The sequence below is a fragment of the Mustelus asterias genome, unplaced genomic scaffold, assembly GCF_964213995.1.
Source record: "Mustelus asterias unplaced genomic scaffold, sMusAst1.hap1.1 HAP1_SCAFFOLD_1381, whole genome shotgun sequence".
In the NCBI taxonomy this organism is placed as follows: domain Eukaryota; kingdom Metazoa; phylum Chordata; class Chondrichthyes; order Carcharhiniformes; family Triakidae; genus Mustelus; species Mustelus asterias.
Window position 1 is genome coordinate 73277 of NW_027591326.1, and position 21963 is coordinate 95239.

General features: G+C 50.3%; 1 protein-coding gene across 1 annotated transcript in view; it reads left to right on the top strand.

The window, feature by feature from the left end:
• Positions 1 to 19874, top strand: part of LOC144488221 (uncharacterized) — a gene marked incomplete at its 3' end in the record, with an annotated part of 89178 nt that extends 69304 nt beyond the window's left edge. Inside the window, exons 5-8 of the mRNA XM_078206249.1 lie at positions 3243 to 3428; positions 4207 to 4314; positions 4432 to 4492; positions 19822 to 19874. Coding sequence (XP_078062375.1) covers positions 3243 to 3428; positions 4207 to 4314; positions 4432 to 4492; positions 19822 to 19874 — 408 coding nt within the window. The remainder of the gene's footprint in view (positions 1 to 3242; positions 3429 to 4206; positions 4315 to 4431; positions 4493 to 19821) is intronic.
• Positions 19875 to 21963: the final 2089 nt, after the last annotated feature.

Below are 21963 nucleotides of genomic sequence, written 5' to 3' on the forward strand. Positions count from 1 at the left end.
GGAAAATCCAAAGAGCTTCTACAAATATGTAAAGGGAAAAAGAGTAACAAGGGAGAGAGTAGGGCCTCTTAAGGATCAACAAGGTCATCTATGTGCGGATCCACAAGAGATGGGTGAGATCCTAAATGAATATTTCTCATCAGTATTTACTGTTTAAAAAAAGCATGGATGTTAGGGAACTTGGGGAAATAAATAGTGATGTCTTGAGGAGTGTACACATTACAGAGAAGGAGGTGCTGGAAGTCTTAAAGCGCATCAAGGTAGATAAATTCCCAGGACCTGATGAAGTGTATCCCAGGATGTTGTGGGAGGCTAGGGAGGAAATTGCGGGTCCCCTAGCAGAGATATTTGAATCATCGATAGTCACAGGTGAGGTCCCTGAAGATTGGAGGGTGACAAATGTTGTGCCTTTGTTTAAGAAGGGCTGCAGGGAAAAGTCTGGGAACTACAGGCCAGTGAGCCTCACATCTGTAGTGGGTAAGTTGTTGAAGGTATTCTGAGAGACAGAATCTACAGACATTTAGAGATGCAAGGACTGATTAGGAACAGTCAGCATTGCTTTCTGAGTGGAAAATCATGTCTCACAAATTTGATTGAGTTTTTTGAAGGGGTAACCAAGAAGGTAGATGAGGGCAGTGCAGTTGATGTTGTCTACATGGACTTTAGCAAGGCCTTTGACAAGGTACCGCATGGTAGCTTGTTGCATAAGGTTGAGTCTCACAGGATCAGGATGAGATAGCCAATTGGGTACAAAATTGGCTTGATGACAGAAGACAGGGTGCTTGTGGAGGGTTGTTTTACAAACTGGAGACCTGTGACCAGCGGTGTGCCTCAGGGATCAGTGCTGTGTCCACTGTTATTTGTCATTTATATTAATGATTTGGATGAGAATATAGGGGGCATGGTTAGTAAGTTTGCAGATGACACCAAGATTGGTGGCATAGTGGACAGTGAGGAAGGTTATCTCGGATTGCAACGGGATCTTGATCAATTGGGACAGTGGGCCAATGAATGGCAGATGGAGTTTAATTTAGATAAATGTGAGGTGATGCATTTTGGTAGATTGAACCAGGGCAGGACTTACTCAGTTAATGGTAGGGCGTTGGGGAGAGTTACAGAACAAAGAGATCTAGGGGTACATGTTCATAGCTCCTTGAAAGTAGAGTCACAGGTGGACAGAGTGGTGAAGAAGGCATTCGGCATGCTTGGTTTCATTGATCAGAACATTGAATACAGGAGTTGGAATGTCTTGTTGAAGTTGTACAAGACATTGGTAAGGCCACACTTGGAATACTGTGTACAATTCTGGTCACCCTATTATAGAAAGGATATTATTAAACTAGAAAGAGTGCAGAAAAGATTTACCAGGATGCTACCGGGACTTGATGGATTGAGTTATAAGGAGAAGCTGGATAGAATCATAGAATCCCTGCAGTGCAGAAGGAGGCCATTTGACCTATCGAGCCTGCACCGATAACAATCTCATCCAGGCCCTTACCCGTGACCCCATGTATTTACCCTGCTAATCCCCCTGACACTACGGGGCAATTTGGCATGGCCAGTCAACCTAACCTGCACATCTTTGGAGTGTGGGAGGAAACCGGAGCACCCGGATGAAACCCACGCAGACCCGGGGAGAATGTGCAAACTCCAGACAGACAGTGATGTGAGGCTGGAATTGAACCCGAGTCCCTGGCGCTGTGAGGCAGCAGTGCTAAACACAGTGCCACCGATGTAAACTGGGATTCTTTTCTCTAGAGATAGGAGGCTGAGGTGTGATCTTATAGAGGTCTATAAAATAATGAGGGGCACAGATCAGCTAGATAGTTAATATCTTTTCCCAAAGGTCGGGAAGTCTAAAACTAGAGGGCATATGTTTAAGGTGAGAGGGGAGAAATACAAAAGGGTCCAGAGGGGCAATTTTTTTACACCGAGAGTGGTGAGTGTCTGGAACAAGCTACCAGAGGTAGTAGTAGAGGTGGGTACAATTTTGTCTTTTAAAAAGCATTTAGACAGTTTCATGGGTACGATGGGTATAGAGGGATCTGGGTCAAACACGAGCAATTGGGACTAGCTCAGTGTAAAAACTGGGCGGCATGGACAAGTTGGGCCGAAGGGCCTGTTTCCATGCTGTAAACCTCGATGACAAGATCCAAACTGACAAGAAGGCATTGCACCCCATCTTGGGCTCCTGGTTTAACTATCTCTTTCAGGTGTTAATGAGCTGCCTTCTTGACTGACACATTTGCTTGCTAGGCCTCATTTAAGAGTCACTCACATTGCTGTGAGTCTGAATTTGGGTGTAGGCCGACCCTGCTAAGGATTTGGGTGGTCATTGTCCAGTTTAGCCTGGTGTCCAGTGGCTTTGCTGCAGCTCTGCTACTGGACGGTGTGTATATGTTGTGGTTATTAACAATGCAGCCAGTCACTTCCCCTGAGTCTCCCTCCGCCTGAACACACTGCAGCTCGAGGCTGACCCAGGGACATCCCAGACCCACGGAGACTCCGTCCTGGAGAGTCATAGCTTACACACGCTGCTGGAATTTGGAAAGCGCTGAGCCGGGAAACTCCCGCACGTGGGAGGCTGCAGGAACTGTTCAGCAAGCGGCTTAAATCCGAGCCCAGGACCCCGGCCCCCATCCTGGTCTCCATCCCAGTAACCATCCCCATCCTGACGCCGACCTCAGTCCCCATCCCGGTCCCCATCCCGATCCCCATCCCGACCCCGACCCCCATCTCGATCCGAATCCCCATCCCCATCCCAGTAACCATCCCCATCCTGACCCCGATCCCCATCTCGACCCCGGTCCCCATCCTGACCCCCATCTCCATCCCCATCCCGATCCCAGTAACCACCCGATCCCCATCCCGACCCAGATCCCCATCCCGGTCCCCATTCCGATCCCCATCCCGATCCCCATCCCAATACTGGCCGGGGTAACCATTCCAATCCCGATCACCATTCCGATCCCTGTAACCATCCCAATCCCGATCCCGGTAACCATCCCAATCCTGGTAACCATCCCAATCCCGATCCCCATCCCAATCCGGATTATTTTCCGTGGCTCTCCCTGGAGGATTACGCTCCCTGATCCGGTCTCTGGAGTTATTTTGGGAATTCTGGTTTGGTGATCGTTGACTCCGGGTCGAGTTAGCCTCAGTGTTTGAAATCGCGCGGCGTTGGTTACACGCGGGATCCTATTGACCATGTGACTGACTTTTTCCGGAATCTTCTATTGCAGCCACTGAAGCCACTCAAAGCCGCTGCTACCACCTCCCAACCGGTTCTGAGCAATCAGCAGATAGAGACCATCTTCTATAAGGTGCAGGAAATCCATCATTTTCACCGGGAATTTTGTGACAGTCTGCGTCCGAAAATCCAGAACTGGGATTCACGGCATTCCGTCGGACACCTCTTCCAGAAACTGGTAAATGGGAGTGAGAGGGGGAAGCAACAATGAGAAGGAGAGAGACGGAGAGAGAGACAGAGAGAGTGAGAGGAAGAGAAACGGAGAGACAGGGAGAGAGACGGAGACATGGAGCAAGACGGAGACATGGAGAGAGTGGGAAGGGAGAGAGACGGAGAGACAGGGAGAGAGTGAGAAGGAGAGAGACAGAGAGGGACGGAGACGGAGCAAGGGAGACAGACGGAGAGAGTGGGAGGGAAAGAGACAGAAAGAGGGAGAGACAGGGAGAGGGAAAGAGACACGAGGAGAGGGAAAGAGACACGAGGAGAGAGAGACGGAGAGGAAGAGATGGAGAGAGAGAGGGAGAGAGATGGAATGAATTAGAGTGTAATGATGAGGAGGTGTAGGGAGCTGGGAGGGTGGTGTAGTGGGAAGAGAAAGCGACAGAGAGTGAGGGATGGGAGGGTGGAGAGGGCAGTGTGGGAGGGACAGGCTGAGCGTGCAGTATAAACAGGTCTTTGGATCTACTGAGCTGTTTCCAGGCCAGAGGTTCAATCTCATCCTCCCTGAGACCTTTTTGATTCTATACCTTTCTCTTTCTCTCCCCCCCCCCTCCCTCCCACCTCCTTCCTTCCCCCTCCTCCCTCCACAACCTAACCCTCCCCTCACCCCTCCCCCTTGCCCCCTCCCTCCCCCTCTTCCTCTTCCTTCCCTTCCGTCCCCACCTCCCCCTCCACGTCCCCTCTGTCCCCTCGCCTCCTCTCCCCTCCCCTCCCCTCCCCTCCCCCCCCCCCTCTAGGCAGAGAGTCTGGGGGTCTACAAGGCCTTTGTGGATAATTATAAAGTGGCCGTGGAGATGGTTGGGAAATGCAGCCAAGCCAACATCAATTTCCAGAAGATTTCGGAGGTGAGCTGGACGGGGTGTGAATGGGAATAGCTTTTACGGACCGGGTTGTGAATGTGGTGATTGTGTTCAGAGCCTGTCTCTGATGTGACTACTCTCTCCCTCTCTCTCTCTCCAAAGGATCTGAAAGTCAAAAGCCCCAAGGATTCGAAGGAATGTTCCACCTCCATCACTCTGGAAGGTAAGTTTCTGTAAATTTGCTTTCTGTAAATGTGCGACCCGGTACTCTCACCATGCGACCCTCCCACTCTGCCACCTTCCACATGCCCATCGCAGCTTCCACACATCAAGCTGTGATCTGAGCACTCGCTCTGTTTGTATTGTTCTGAACCCAAGTAGCAGCCGGGCTGATGGGCGTTCTGTCCAGACCCCACTCTGCGAGCCTGTTTCCCCCTCCCCATCGATTGATATGAGGGGGGCACCCGCTGCTTTGCTGTGTACAGTACGGAGTGGCAGAGGATGAGGGAGGACAGAAAGCCATGGAAATCCTGCTGATCCTCAGGCTTTGCTGTAAATGCAGCTGCTATGGTAAATTCTCAGTGTGTCTTTGTTGTATTCCTGCCTCATTCACATTCCATTCATTCAGCTCCGCGTGTGTGTGTGTGTGTGTGTGTGTGTGTGTGTGTGTGGGCAGTGTGTGTATGTGTCTGTGTGTGTGTGTGTATATGTGTCTGTGTGTATATGTATGTGTGGGGCGGTGTGTGTGTGTGGGCAGTGTGTGTGTATATGTGTGTGTGAGAGAGAGAGAGAGAGGAATTTCAGGGATGTAAAAGACAATAACAGACTGCGTTACCTCAGTAATTAGATCTTTGCCGGCTTGATCCACATATTTTTATCCCCGTTTATTCTGGTTTTTTGGAATAGTTTCCTTTGTCCTTGCAGTCACCTTCTGTAACATGAGAGCGAGTAATCTGTACCACTGGGAATGTTCACCATTCTGGGGATATTTGAGTGAGATTGTGAATTCTCCATGGTCAGTGTGTGCTCTCTCTATCTGTGACAGGCGCTCCCGGAGCAGCGAGGGCGTTCTCTCAGAGTTAGTGCATCCGAGGCTCAGACTGAACACTTCAGATCGGAAAAGCCTCTGTCGGAATATTGTGAGCTGTGACCATGTGGACACAGACTTACTCTTCATGTAGGATTAATAGGATCACTCGTGCAGAGCCACTTTGCGTGTAATGGATGGGATCTCTGCGTGTAATGGGAGGGATCTCTGCGTGTATATAAATGATTTGGAAGAAGGTGTAACTGGTGTAATCAGCAAGTTTGCGGATGACACGAAGATGGCTGGACTTGCGGATAGCGATGAGCATTGTCGGGCAATACAGCAGGATATAGATAGGCTGGAAAATTGGGCGGAGAGGTGGCAGATGGAATTTAATCCGGATAAATGCGAAGTGATGCATTTTGGAAGAAATAATGTAGGGAGGAGTTATACAATAAATGGCAGAGTCATCAGGAGTATAGAAACACAGAGGGATCCAGGTGTGCAAGTCCACAAATCCTTGAAGGTGGCAGCACAGGTGGAGAAGGTGGTGAAGAAGGCATATGGTATGCTTGCCTTTATAGGATGGGGTATAGAGTATAAAAGCTGGAGTCTGATGTTGCAGCTGTATAGAAGACTGGTTAGGCCACATTTGGAATACTGCGTCCAGTTCTGGTCGCCGCACTACCAGAAGGACGTGGAGGCATTAGAGAGAGTGCAGAGAAGGTTTACCAGGATGTTGCCTGGTATGGAGGGTCTTAGCTATGAGGAGAGATTGGGTAAACTGGGCTTGTTCTCCCTGGAAAGATGGAGAATGAGGGGAGATCTAATAGAGGTGTACAAGATTATGAAGGGGATAGATAGGGTGAACAGTGGGAAGCTTTTTCCCAGATCAGAAGTGGCGTTCACGAGGGGTCACGGGCTCAAGCTGAGAGGGGCGAAGTATAACTCAGATATTAGAGTGATGTTTTTTACACAGAGGGTGGTGGGGGCCTGGAATGCGCTGCCAAGTAGGGTGGTGGAGGCAGGCACGCTGACATCGTTTAAGACTTACCTGGATAGTCACATGAGCAGCCTAGGAATGGAGGGATACAAACGAATGGTCTAGTTGGACCAAGGAGCGGCACAGGCTTGGAGGGCCGAAGGGCCTGTTTCCTGTGCTGTACTGTTCTTTGTTCTTTGTTGTTCTTTGTGTAATGGGAGGGATCTCTGCGTGTAATAGGTGTATTGCATGTATTGTGCAGGATTTCTGTGCGTAATGGGCAGGGGCTCTGTGTGTAGAAAGAAACTTAAGCAAGGAGTAAGGAGGCTAAAAGCGGTCACGAACAGTAATTGGCCAGCAGGATTAAGGAAAATCCCATTGCTTTTTATACATATATAAAGAGCAAGAGGGTAGCCAGGGAGAGGGTTGGCCACTCAAGGACAAGGGAGGGAATCTATTTGTGGAGCCAGAGGAAATGGGCGAGGTATTAAATGAGTACTCTGCGTCAGTATTCACCAAAGAGAAGGACTTGGTGGATGATGAGTTTGGGAAAGGTTGTGTAGATAGTTTGGGTAGCACAGTGGTTAGCACTGCTGCTTCACAGCTCCAGCGACTGGGTTCGCTTCCCGGCTTGGGTCACTGTCTGTATGGAGTTTGCACATTCTCCTCGTGTCTGTGTGGGTTTCCTCCGGGTGCTCCGGTTTCCTCCCACAGTCCAAAGATGTGCGGGTTAGAACATAGAACATAGAAAGCCACAGCACAAACAGGCCCTTCGGCCCACAAGTTGCGCCGATCACATCCCCACCTCTAGGCCTATCTATAGCCCTCAATCCCATTAAATCCCATGTACTCATCCAGAAGTCTCTTAAAAGACCCCAACGAGTTTGCCTCCACCACCACCGACGTCAGCCGATTCCACTCACCCACCACCCTCTGAGTGAAAAACTTACCCCTGACATCCCCCCTGTACCTACCCCCCAGCACCTTAAACCTGTGTCCTCTCGTAGCAACCATTTCAGCCCTTGGAAATAGCCTCTGAGAGTCCACCCTATCCAGACCCCTCAACATCTTGTAAACCTCTATCAGGTCACCTCTCATCCTTCGTCTCTCCAGGGAGAAGAGACCAAGCTCCCTCAACCTATCCTCATAAGGCATGCCCCCCAATCCAGGCAACATCCTTGTAAATCTCCTCTGCACCCTTTCAATGGCTTCAACATCTTTCCTGTAATGAGGTGACCAGAACTGCGCGCAGTACTCCAAGTGGGGTCTAACCAGGGTCCTATAAAGCTGCAGCATTATCTCCCGACTCCTAAACTCAATCCCTCGATTAATGAAGGCTAGTACGCCATACGCCTTCTTGACCGCATCCTCCACCTGCGAGGCCGATTTAAGAGTCCTATGGACCCGGACCCCAAGGTCCTTCTGATCCTCTACACTGCTAAGAATGGTACCCTTCATTTTATACTGCTGCTCCATCCCATTGGATCTGCCAAAATGGATCACTACACACTTATCCGGGTTGAAGTCCATCTGCCACTTCTCCGCCCAGTCTTGCATTCTATCTATGTCTCGCTGCAACTTCTGACATCCCTCCAAACTATCCACAACACCACCTACCTTGGTGTCGTCAGCAAACTTACCAACCCATCCCTCCACTTCCTCATCCAGGTCATTTATGAAAATGACAAACAGCAAGGGTCCCAGAACAGATCCCTGGGGCACTCCACTGGTCACTGACCTCCATGCAGAGAAAGACCCCTCCACAGCCACTCTCTGCCTTCTGCAGGCAAGCCAGTTCTGGATCCACAAGGCAACAGCCCCTTGGATCCCATGCCCTCTCACTTTCTCAAGAAGTCTTGCATGGGGGACCTTATCGAACGCTTTGCTGAAGTCCATATAGACCACATCCACCGCTCTTCCTTCGTCAATGTGCTTGGTCACATTTTCAAAGAACTCAACCAGGCTCGTAAGGCACGACCTGCCCCTGACAAAGCCGTGCTGACTACTTTTGATCATACTAAACTTCTCTAGATGATCATAAATCCTGTCTCTCAGGATCCTCTCCATCAACTTACCAACCACTGAGGTTAGACTCACCGGTCGGTAATTTCCCGGGCTGTCCCTGTTCCCTTTCTTGAATATAGGGACCACATCCGCAATCCTCCAATCCTCCGGAACCTCTCCCGTCTCCATCGACGATGCAAAGATCATCGCCAAAGGCTCCGCAATCTCCTCCCTCGCCTCCCACAGTAACCTGGGGTACATCCCATCCGGTCCCGGCGACTTACCAACCTTGATGCCATTCAATAGTTCCAACACATCCTCTTTCTTTATGTCCACATGCTCGATCCTTTCTGTCCTCCGCAATCCAGCAGTACAACCACCCAGATCCCTTTCCACCGTGAATACCGAGGTAAAGTATTCATTAAGCACCTCCGCCATTTCTAACGGTTCCGCACAAACTTTTCCCCCTTCACCTTTTAAGGGTCCTATGCCTTCACATCTCATCCTTTTACTCTTGACATATTTGTAGAAAGCCTTGGGATTCTCCTTAATCTTACCCGCCAAGGTCTTCTCATGACCCCTTCTCGCTCTCCTAATTTCCTTCTTAAGCTCCTTCCTACATCGCGTATACTCCTCTAAATCCTTAACACCTCCTAGCTCTCTGAACCTTCTGTACGCCTCTCTTTTCTTATTTACCAGGTTCATCACAACCTTCGTGCACCACGGTTCCCGTACCCTACCAACACCCCCCTGTCTCATCGGAACGTTGTCATGCAGAGCTCCAGACAAACATTCCTTGAAAATCCTCCACTTTCCTTCGGTACTTTTCCCCAAGAATGCCTCCTTCCAATTTACCCGTCTAATTTCCTCCCTGATGACACTGTATTTCCCTTTACTCCAGAGAAACACTTTCCTAGCCTGCCTGACCCTATCTCTTTCCAATGCTATCGTGAAGGAGATAGAATTATGATCGCTATCCCCAAGATGCTCACCCACCGAGAGATCCTCCACCTGTCCAGGTTCATTAGCCAGCACCAGATCAAGAACAGCCTCTCCTCTAGTAGGCTTATCCACATACTGTGTCAGGAAACTCTCCTGGACACACCTAACAAACTCCTCTCCATCCAAACCCCTAGCCCTAGGGATATTCCAATCTATGTTTGGGAAATTAAAATCTCCCATCACGACAACTCTGTTATTCCTACATCTCTCCAGGATCTGTTTCCCCATCTGCTCCTCAACATCTCTGTTACTATTGGGCGGCCTATAGATTGATTGGCCATGCTAAAGTTGCCCCTTAGTGTCCTGAGATGTGCAGCTTAGAGGAATTAGTGGGTAAATATGTAGGGATAGGGGGGTAGGTCCTGGGTGGGATTGTGGTCGGTACAGACTCGATGGGCCAAATGGCCTCTTTCTGTGCTGTAGGGTTTCTATGATTTCTATGATGTTGAGATCAAAAAGGAGGAGGTATTGGGGTTCTTGAGAAACATTAAGGTCGACAAGTCCCCAGGGCCTCTTGGGATATACCCCAGAATACTGAGAGAGGCAAGGGAGGAAATTGCTGGGGCCTTGAGAGAAATCTTTGTATCCTCACTGGCTACAGGGGAGGTCCCAGAGGATTGGAGAATAGCCAATGTTGTTCCTTTGTTTAAGAAGGGGAGCAAGAATAATCCAGGTAATTACAGGCCGGTGAGCCTTACATCAGTGGTAGGGAAATTATTGGAGCGGATTCTTCGAGACAGGATTTACTCCCACTTGGAAATAAGTGGACTTATTAGTGAGAGGCAACATGGTTTTGTGAAGGGGAGGTCGTGTCTCACGAACGTGATCGTGTTTTTCAAGGAAGTGACGAAGATGATTGATGAGGGTAGGGCAGTGGATGTTGTCTACATGGACTTCAGTAAGGCCTTTGACAAGGTCCCTCATGGCAGACTGATGCAGAAGGTGAAGTCGCATGGGATCAGAGGTGAGCTGGCAAGATGGATACAGAACTGGCTCAGTCAAAGAAGACAGAGGGTAGCAGTGGAAGGGTGCGTTTCTGAATGGAGGGCTGTGACAAGTGGTGTTCCTCAGGGATCAGTGCTGGGACCTTTGTTATTTGTAATATATATAAATGATTTGGAGGAAAATGTAACTATATTGATTAGTAAGTTTGCGGACGACACAAAGATTGGTGGATTTGCAGATAATGATGAGGACCATCAGAGGATACAGCAGGATATAGATCAGTTGGAGACTTGGGCGGAGAGATGGCAGATGGAGTTTAATCTGGGCAAATGTGAGGTAATGCATTTTAGAAGATCTAATACAGATAGGAAATATACAGTAAATGGCAGAATCCTTAGGAGTATTGATAGGCAAAGGGATCTGGGTGTACAGGTACACAGGTCACTGAAAGTGGCAATGCAGGTGGAGAAGGTAGTCAAGAAGGCATTAGGCTTGCTTGCCTTCATAGGCTGGGGTATTGAGTTTAAAAATTGGCAAGTCATGTTGCAGCTTTATAGAACCTAAGTTAGGCCGCACTTAGAATATAGTGTTCAATTCTGGTCGCCACACTACCAGAAGGATGTGGAGGCTTTGGAGAGGGTACAGAAAAGATTTACCAGGATGTTGCCTGGTATGGAGGGCATTAGCTATGAGGAGAGGTTGGAGAAACTTGGTTTGTTCTCACTGGAACGACGGAGGTTGAGGGGCGACCTGATAGAAGTCTACAAGATTATGAGAGGCATGGACAGCATGGATAGTCACAAGCTTTTTCCCAGGATGGAAGAGTCAATTACTAGGGGGCACAGGGTTAAGGTGCGAGGGGCAAGGTTTAAAGGAGATGTACGAGGCAGATTTTTTACACAGAGAGTGGTGGGTGCCTGGAACTCGCTGCTGGGAGAGGCAGTGGAAGCAGATACGACAGTGACTTTTAAGGGGTGTTTTGATAATTACATGAATAGGATGGGAATAGAGGGATATGGTCCCCGGAAGGGTAGGGGGTTTTAGTTCAGTCGGGCAGCATGGTCAGTGCAGGCTTGGAGGGCCGAAGGGCCTGTTCCTGTGCTGTAATTTTCTTTGTTCTTTGTGTAATAGGCAGGATCTGTGTGTGTAATGGGCAGGATCTGTGTAATGGGCAGGATCTGTGTGTATAATGGGCAGGATCTGTGTGAAATGGGCAGGATCTCTGTGTGTATTGGGCGGGATCTCTGCGCGTAATGGGTGGGATCTCTATGTGTAATGGGTGGGACCTCTGTAACAGGTGGGATCTCTGCATGTAATGGGCGGGATCTCTGCATGTAATGGGCTGGATCTCTGCATGTAATGGGTGGGATCCCTGCATGTAATGGGCGGGATCCCTGCATGTAATGGGCGGGATCCCTGCATGTAATGGGCGGGATCTCTGCATGTAATTGGCGGGATCTCTGCATGTAATGGGCGGGATCTCTGCATGTAATTGGCGGGATCTCTGCATGTAATGGGCGGGATCTCTGCATGTAATGGGCGGGATCTCTGCATGTAATTGGCAGGATCTCTGCATGTAATGGGCTGGATCTCTGCATGTAATGGGCGGGATCCCTGCATGTAATGGGCGGGATCTCTGCATGTAATGGGCGGGATCTCTGCATGTAATGGGCGGGATCTCTGCATGTAATTGGCAGGATCTCTGCATGTAATGGGCGGGATCTCTGCATGTAATGGGCGGGATCTCTGCATGTAATGGGCTGGATCTCTGCATGTAATGGGCGGGATCCCTGCATGTAATGGGCGGGATCCCTGCATGTAATGGGCGGGATCTCTGCATGTAATTGGCGGGATCTCTGCATGTAATGGGCGGGATCTCTGCATGTAATGGGTGGGATCTCTGCATGTAATGGGCGGGATCCCTGCATGTAATGGGCGGGATCCCTGCATGTAATGGGCGGGATCCCTGCATGTAATTGGCGGGATCTCTGCATGTAATTGGCGGGATCTCTGCATGTAATTGGCGGGATCCCTGCATGTAATGGGCGGGACCTCTGCGTGTAAAGGGCGGGATCCCTGCGCGTAATGGGCGGGATCTCTGCGTGTAATGGGAGGGATCTCTGCGTTTAATGGGATGGATCTCTGCGTCTAATTGCAGGATCTCTGCATGTAATGTGTGGGATCTCTGCGTGTAATGGGTGGGATCTCTGTGTGTAATGGGCAGGATCCCTACGTGTATGTGGAGCATATTACAGCGGTGCAGAGGGTGGACAATTTAGAGGGTCATGTAATGAGTCGCTGTGGATGGAGCTCAGAAACAGGAAAGGTGCAATCACTATGCTGGGGGTGTACTACAGGCCCCCCAACAGCCCACGGGAAGTGGAGGAACGGATATGTCAGGAGATTCTGGATATGTGCAGAAAAAATAGGGTTGTTGTAGTGGGAGACTTCAATTTCCCTGGTATAGACTGGAAAGTGCTTAGGGCTGGGGGTCTGGACGGGGAGGAATTTGTAAAATGCATACAGGAAGGTTCTTTGGAACAGTATGTAGATAGCCCAACTAGAAAGGGGGCTATACTGGATCTCGTTCTGGGAAATGAGCCCGGTCAGGTCGTCAAAGTTTCGGTAGGGGAACATGTGGCAAATAGTGACCACAACTCTGTTAACTTTAGGATAGTAATGGACAAGGACGAGTGTTGTCCTAAGGGTCGGGTGCTAAATTGGGGGAAGGCTAGCTATAGCCGGATTAGGCAGGAATTGGTGGCCGTTGATTGGGAGAGGCTGTTCGGGGGTAAGTCCACGTCTGGCATGTGGGAGTCTTTTAAGGAACAGTTGATAAGGCTGCAGGATAGGCATGTGCCTGTAAAAAGGAAGGATAGGAAAGGTAGGATTCGAGAGCCGTGGGTAACCAGGGAAATTGAGGATCTGATCAAAAACAAAAAAAAGGCGTATGTTAGGTCCAGGCAACTGAAAACAGATGGAGCTCTGGAGGAATACAGAGAGAGTAGGAAAGAACTCAAACGGGGAGTTAGAAGGGCAAAAAGAGGTCACGAGATGTTCTTGGCAGGCAGGATTAAGGAGAATCCTAAGGCATTCTATTCATACATTAGGAACAAAAGAGTTGTCAGGGAGAAAATCGGACCTCTCGGACAAATGAGGGGAATTATGCTTCGAACCCAAGGGATTATGGGAGATCCTAAATGAATAGTTTGCATCGGTATTCACAAAGAAGAGGGACTTGTTGACTGGGAGTGTCTCAGGGGGAGGTGTTGACCCATTAGAGAGAATCACCATTACAAGGGAGGAAGTGTTAGGTTTTTTAGGTAACAGTAAAACTGACAAAGCCCCAGGGCCTGATGGCATCTATCCTAGACTGCTCAGGGAGACAAGAGATGTAATTGCTGGGCCTCTGACGGAAATCTTTGTCTCTTCATTGGACACAGGTGAGGTCCCTGAGGATTGGAGGATAGCGAATGTGGTACCGTTATTTAAGAAGGGTAGCAGAGATAACCCAGATAATTATAGGCCAGTGAGCTTGACGTCCGTGGTAGGGAAGTTATTGGAGAGGATTCTTAGAGACAGGATGTATGCGCATTGAGAACGGAACAATCTCATTAGTGACAGACAGCATGGTTTTAGAACATATAGAACATAGAACAGTACAGCACAGAACAGGCCCTTCGGCCCACGATGTTGTGCCGAGCTTTATCTGAAACCAAGATCAAGCTATCCCACTCCCTATCATCCTGGTGTGCTCCATGTGCCTATCCAATAACCGCTTAAATGTTTCTAAAGTGTCTGACTCCACTATCACTGCAGGCAGTCCATTCCACACCCCAACCACTCTCTGCGTAAAGAACCTACCTCTGATATCCGTCCTGTATCTCCCACCACGAACCCTATAGTTATGCCCCCTTGTAATAGCTCCATCCACCCGAGGAAATAGTCTTTGAACGTTCACTCTATCTATCCCCTTCATTTTTGTAAGAGGGAAGTCGTGCCTTACAAATTTGGTGGAGTTTTTTGAGGAAGTGACAAAAACGGTTGACGCAGGAAGGGCCGTGGATGTCGCCTATATGGATTTCAAGAAGGCATTTGACAAAGTCCCTCATGGCAGGTTGGTTAAGAAGGTTAAGGCTCATGGGACACAAGGAGAGGTGGCTAGATGGGTAGAAATCTGGCTTGGCCACAGGAGACAGAGGGTAACAGTCGAAGGGTCTTTTTCTGGCTGGAGGTCTGTGACCAGTGGTGTTCCGCAGGGCTCTGTACTGGGACCTCTGCTATTTGTGATGTATATAAATGATTTGGAAGAAGGTGTAACTGGTGTTATCAGCAAGTTTGCGGATCACACGAAGATGGCTGGACTTGCGGATAGCGATGAACATTGTCGGACAATACAGCAGGAAAATTGGGCAGAGAAATGGCAGATGGAATTTAATCCAGATAAACGCGAGGTGATGCATTTTGGAAGAACTAATGTAGGGGGGAGTTATACAATAAATGGCAGAGCCATCAAGAGTATAGAAACACAGAGGGACCTAGGTGTGCAAGTCCACAAATCCTTGAAGGTGGCAGCACAGGTGGAGAAGGTGGTGAAGAAGGCATATGGTATGCTTGCCTTTATAGGACGGGGTATAGAGTATAAAAGCTGGAGTCTGATGATGCAGCTGTATAGAATGCTGGTTAAGCCACATTTGGAATACTGCGTCCAGTTCTGGTCGCCGCACTACCAGAAGGACGTGGATGCTTTAGAGAGAGTGCAGAGAAGGTTTACCAGGATGTTGCCTGGTATGGAGGGTCTTAGCTATGAGGAGAGATTGGGTAAACTGGGCTTGTTCTCCCTGGAAAGACAGAGAATGAGGGGAGACCTAATAAACAAAGAAACAAAGAAACAAAGAACAATACAGCACAGGAACAGGCCCTTCGGCCCTCCAAGCCCGCGCCGCTCCCTGCTCCAAACTAGACCATTCTTTTGTATCCCTCCATTCCCACTCCGTTCATATGGCTATCTAGATAAGTCTTAAACGTTCCCAGTGTGTCCGCCTCCACCACCTTGCCTGGCAGCGCATTCCAGGCCCCCACCACCCTCTGTGTAAAATATGTCCTTCTGATATCCGTGTTAAACCTCCCCCCCTTCACCTTGAACCTATGACCCCTCGTGAACATCACCACCGACCTGGGGAAAAGCTTCCCACCGTTCACCCTATCTATGCCTTTCATAATTTTATACACCTCTATTAAGTCTCCCCTCATCCTCCGTCTTTCCAGGGAGAACAACCCCAGTTTACCCAATCTCTCCTCATAACTAAGCCCCTCCATACCAGGCAACATCCTGGTAAACCTCCTCTGTACTCTCTCCGAAGCCTCCACGTCCTTCTGGTAGTGTGGCGACCAGAACTGGGCGCAGTATTCCAAATGCGGCCGAACCAACGTTCTATACATCTGCAACATCAGACCCCAACTTTTATACTCTATGCCCCGTCCTATAAAGGCAAGCATGCCATATGCCTTCTTCACCACCTTCTCCACCTGTGACGTCACCTTCAAGGATCTGTGGACTTGCACACCCAAGTCCCTCTGCGTATCTACACCCTTTATGGTTCTGCCATTTATCGTATAGCTCCTCCCTACATTATTTCTACCAAAATGCATCACTTCGCATTTATCAGGATTGAACTCCATCTGCCATTTCTTTGCCCAAATTTCCAGCCTAGCGATATCCTTCTGTTGCTTCTGACAATGCTCCTCACTATCTGCAAGTCCTGCCAATTTTGTGTCGTCCGCAAACCTACTGATCACCCCAGTTACACCTTCTTCCAGATCGTTTATATAAATCACAAACAGCAGAGGTCCCAATACAGAGCCCTGCGGAACACCACTAGTCACAGGCCTCCAGCCGGAAAAAGACCCTCCCACTCCCACCCTCTGTCTTCTGTGTCCAAGCCAGTTCTCCACCCATCTAGCCACCTCCCCATTTATCCCATGAGATCCGACCTTTTTCACCAGCCTACCATGAGGGACTTTGTCAAACGCTTTACTAAAGCCCATATAGGCGACATCCACGGCCCTTCCCTCGTCAACCATTTTGGTCACTTCTTCAAAAAACTCCACCAGGTTAGTGAGGCATGACCTCCCTCTCACAAAACCATGCTGACTATCGTTAATGAGTTTATTCCTTTCTAAATGCGCATACGTCCTATCTCTAAGAATCCTCTCCAACAACTTCCCCACCACGGACGTCAAGCTCACCGGCCTATAATTATCCGGGTTATCCTTCCTATCCTTCTTAAATAACAGGACCACATTAGCTATCCTCCAATCCTCTGGGACCTCACCTGCGTCCAGTGACGAGACAAAGATTTGCGTCAGAGGCCCAGCGATTTCATCTCTCGTCTCCCTGAGCAGCCTTGGATAGATTCCATCAGGCCCTGGGGATTTGTCAGTCTTTATATTCTCTAACAAACCTAACACTTCCTCTTTTGTAATGGAGATTTTCTCCAACGGTTCAACACTCCCCTCCGAGACACTCCCAGTCAACACATCCCTCTCCTTTGTGAATACCGACGCAAAGTATTAATTTAGGATCTCCCCTACTTCTTTGGGCTCCAAGCATAATTCCCCACTTTTGTCCCTGAGAGGTCCGATTTTTTCCCTGACAACCCTTTTGTTCCTAACGTATGAATAAAATGCCTTGGGATTCTCCTTAATCCTGTCTGCCAAGGACATTTCGTGACCCCCTTTTGCCCTTCAATTCCCCGTTTGAGTTCTTTCCTACTTTCTTTGTATTCCTCCAGAGCTCCCTCCGTTTTTAGCTGCCTGGACCTAACATACGCCTCTCTTTTCTTTTTGACCAGTCCCTCAATTTCCCTGGTTATCCACGGTTCTCGAATCCTACCCTTCCTATCCTTCTTTTTTACAGGCACATGCCTGTCCTGTAGCCCTAACAACTGGTGCTTAAAAGACTCCCACATGCCAGATGTGGATTTGCCCTCAAACAGCCTCTCCCAATCAAGAGCTGCCAATTTCTGCCTAATCCCACTAAAGTTAGCCTTCCCCCAATCCAACACCTTGCCTTTGGGACACCACTCATCCTTTTCCATCGCTATCCTGAAGCTAACAGAATTGTGGTCACTATTTACCACATGTTCCCCTACCGAAACTTTGAAGACCTGACCGGGCTCATTCCCCAGTACTAGGTCCAGTACAGCCCCCTCTCTAGTCGGGCTATCTACATATTGTTCCAAAGAACCCTCCTGTACGCATTTTACAAATTCCTCCCCATTCACAGTCCCAGCTCTCAGCGATTTCTAGTCTATACCAGGGAAATTGAAGTCTCCCACTACAACAACCCTATTTTTCCTGCACCTATCCAGTATCTCCTGACATATCCGTAATAGAGGTGTACAAAATTATGGAGGGTATAGATAGGATGAACAGTGGGAAGCTTTTTCCCAGGTCGGAGGTGACGATCACGAGGGGTCACGGGCTCAAGGTGAGAGGGGCGAGGTATAACTCAGATATCAGAGGGATGTTTTTTACACAGAGAGTGGTGGGGGCCTGGAATGCGCTGCCAAGTAGGGTGGTGGAGGCAGACACGCCGGCATCGTTTAAGACTTACCTGGATAGTCACATGAGCAGTCTGGGAATGGAGGGATACAAACGAATGGTCTAGTTGGACCAATGAGCGGCACAGGCTTGGAGGGCCGAAGGGCCTGTTTCCTGTGCTGTACTGTTCTTTGTTCTTTGTTTGTGTAATGAGCGGGATCTCTGCATGTAATGGACGGGACCTCTGCGTGTAATGTGCGGGATCTCTGCATGTAATGGACGGGATCCCTGCATGTAATGTGCAGGATCTCTGCGTGTAATGTGCGGGATCTCTGCGTGTAATGTGTGGGATCTCTGCATGTAATGGACGGGATCCCTGCGTGTAATGTGCGGGATCTCTGCGTGTAATGTGCGGGATGTCTGCGTGTAATGTGTGGGATGTCTGCGTGTAATGTGCGGGACCTCTGCGTGTAATGTGCGGGACCTCTGCGTGTAATGTGCGGGACCTCTGCGTGTAATGTGCGGGATCTCTGCATGTAATGTGCGGGATCTCTGCGTGTAATGTGCAGGATCCCTGCGTGTAATGTGCGGGATCTCTGCGTGTAACGTGCGGGATCTCTGCGTGTAATGTGCGGGATCTCTGCGTGTAATGTGCGGGATCTCTGCGTGTAATGTGCGGGATCTCTGCGTGTAATGTGCGGGATCTCTGCGTGTAATGTGCGGGATCTCTGCGTGTAATGTGCGGGATCTCTGCGTGTAATGTGCGGGATCTCCGCGTGTAATGTGCGGGATCTCTGCGTGTAACGGGCGGGATCTCTGCGTGTAATGTGGGGGATCTCTGCGTGTAATGGGCAGGATCTCTGCGTGTAATGTGCGGGATCTCCGCGTGTAATGTGCGGGATCTCTGCGTGTAACGGGCGGGATCTCTGCGTGTAATGTGGGGGATCTCTGCGTGTAATGGGCGGGATCTCTGCGTGTAATGTGCGGGATCTCTGCATGTAATGTGCGTGATCTCTACATGTAATGTGCGGGATCTCTGCATGTAATGTGCGGGATCTCTGCGTGTAACATGCGGGATCTCTGCATGTAACGTGCGGGATCTCTGCGTGTAACGTGCGGGATCTCTGCGTGTAACGTGCGGGATCTCTGCATGTAATGGGCGGGATCTCTGCCAGTTATTTGGTGCCAATGTTTCTGTGTCTTCCTGATGCGCCATCCTGTTGCCGGTTAGTGTTTGCGAGAATTCCATGACCCGCCAGTCTGCAATTGCGGTGCAGGAAAGGGCAGATCTATAGCTGTCACTCACAACAAACGTCCCATTGTCACCAGGGCGGCATGGAGGCACAGTGTTAGCACTGCTCCCTCACAGCGCCAAGGACCCGATTCAATTCCAGCCTCGGGTCGCTGTCTGTGCGGAGTCTGCACGTTCTCCCCGTGTCTGCGTGGGTTTCCTCCGGATGCTCCAGTTTCCTCCCACAGTCTGAAAGACATGCTGGTTAGGTGGATTGGCCATGCTAAATGTGTGGGGTTATGGGAATGGGGTGGGGGGGGAGGGTGGAATGGGACTGTGTAAGATGCTCTGTCAGAGAGTCAGTGCAGACTCGATGGGCTGAATGGCCTCCTCCTGCATTGTTGGATTCTATGATTTGAACCAAATTCAGCACAGAATCTGTCACTCACGACAGCCAGACCCAGCTCAAACTCACTGAATTCCTGCAATTCAACAAGCGATTGATGAATAGGACTTAAATATTATCCCCATCAAACATTCTCAGGACCGGTACAGCACGGGGTTAGATACAGAGTAAAGCTCCCTCTACACTGTCCCCATCAAACACTCCCAGGACAGGTACAGCACGGGGTTAGATACAGAGTAAAGCTCCCTCTACACTGTCCCCCATCAAACACTCCCAGGACAGGTACAGCATGGAGTTAGATACAGAGTAAAGCTCCCTCTACACTGCCCCCATCAAACACTCCCAGGACAGGTACAGCACGGGGTTAGATACAGAGTAAAGTTCTGATTGGATGGTGTGTTTTTTTGCAGCTCTGCTCTACAAGCCGATTGATCGAGTCACTCGAAGCACTCTGGTGCTCCATGTGAGTATTGAAGCTTTTCTGTTGGCATGGCGATGTGTGGCTGTAGGAGGGGGAAGTGGACAGTGCAAAAAGGAGAGGGGAAACATGTCTCACAAAGCACACCCTCATCAACCCCGCATCCACCAATCCTTTCCCTCAGTACTGACCCTCTGACAGTGCGGCACTCCCTCAGTACTGACCCTCTGACAGTGTGGCACTCCCTCAGTACTGACCCACAAACAGTGCGGCACTCCCTCAGTACTGGCCCTCTGACAGTGCAGCACTCCCTCAGTACTGACCGACAGACAGTGCGGCACTCCCTCAGTACTGACCCTCTGACAGTGCGGCATTCTCTCAGTCCTGACCCTCTGACAGTGCGGCACTCCCTCAGTACTGACCCTCTGACAGTGCAGCACTCCCTCTGCACTGACCCTCTGACAGTGCGGCACTCCCTCAGCACTGACCCTCTGACAGTGCGGCACTCCCTCAGTACTGACCCTCTGACAGTGCGGCACTCCCTCAGTACTGACCCTCTGACAGTGTGGCACTCCCTCAGTACTGACCCACAAACAGTGCGGCACTCCCTCAGTACTGGCCCTCTGACAGTGCAGCACTCCCTCAGTACTGACCCTCTGACAGTGCGGCACTCCCTCAGTACTGACCCTCTGACAGTGTGGCACTCCCTCAGTACTGACCCACAAACAGTGCGGCACTCCCTCAGTACTGGCCCTCTGACAGTGCAGCACTCCCTCAGTACTGACCGACAGACAGTGCGGCACTCCCTCAGTACTGACCCTCTGACAGTGCGGCATTCTCTCAGTCCTGACCCTCTGACAGTGCGGCACTCCCTCAGTACTGACCCTCTGACAGTGCAGCACTCCCTCTGCACTGACCCTCTGACAGTGCGGCACTCCCTCAGCACTGACCCTCTGACAGTGCGGCACTCCCTCTGCACTGACCCTCTAACAGTGCGGCATTCCCTCAGTACTGACCTCTGACAGTGCGGCACTCCCTCAGCACTGACCCACAGACAGTGCGGCACTCCCTCAGTACTGACCCTCTGACAGTGCGGCACTCCCTCAGTACTGACCCTCTGACAGTGTGGCATTCTCTCAGTACTGACCCTCTCACAGTGCGGCACTCCCTCAGTACTGACCCTCTGACAGTGCGGCACTCCCTCAGTACTGACCCTCTGACAGTGCGGCACTCCCTCAGTACTGACCCTCTGACAGTGTGGCATTCTCTCAGTACTGACCCTCTGACAGTGCGGCACTCCCTCAGCACTGACCCACAGACAGTGCGGCACTCCCTCAGTACTGACCCTCTGACAGTGCGGCACTCCCTCAGCACTGACCCACAGACAGTGCGGCACTCCCTCAGTACTGACCCTCTGACAGTGCGGCACTCCCTCAGCACTGACCCACAGACAGTGCGGCACTCCCTCAGTACTGACCCTCTGACAGTGCGACACTCCCTCAGTACTGACCCTCTGACAGTGCGGCATTCCCTCAGTACTGACCCTCTGACAGTGTGGCATTCTCTCAGTACTGACCCTCTGACAGTGCGGCATTCTCTCAGTCCTGACCCTCTGACAGTGCGGCACTCCCTCAGTACTGACCCTCTGACAGTGCGGCACTCCCTCAGCACTGACCCTCTGACAGTGCGGCACTCCCTCAGTACTGACCCTCTGACAGTGCGGCACTCCCTCAGTACTGACCCTCTGACAGTGTGGCATTCTCTCAGTACTGACCCTCTGACAGTGCAGCACTCCCTCAGTACTAACCCTCTGACAGTGCAGCACTCCCTCAGTACTGACCCTCTGACAGTGCAGCACTCCCTCAGTACTGACCCTCTGACAGTGTGGCATTCTCTCAGTACTGACCCTCTGACAGTGCAGCACTCCATCAGTACTGACCCTCTGACAGTGCGGCACTCCCTCAGCACTGACCCTCTGACAGTGCGGCACTCCCTCAGTACTGACCCTCTGACAGTGCGGCACTCCCTCAGTACTGACCCTCTGACAGTGCGGCACTCCCTCAGTACTGCATTGGGAGTGTGGTCCTGAGTTTTGTTCTGGAGTGTGTGGGGTTGTGTCTGGTCTCTGTGGTGT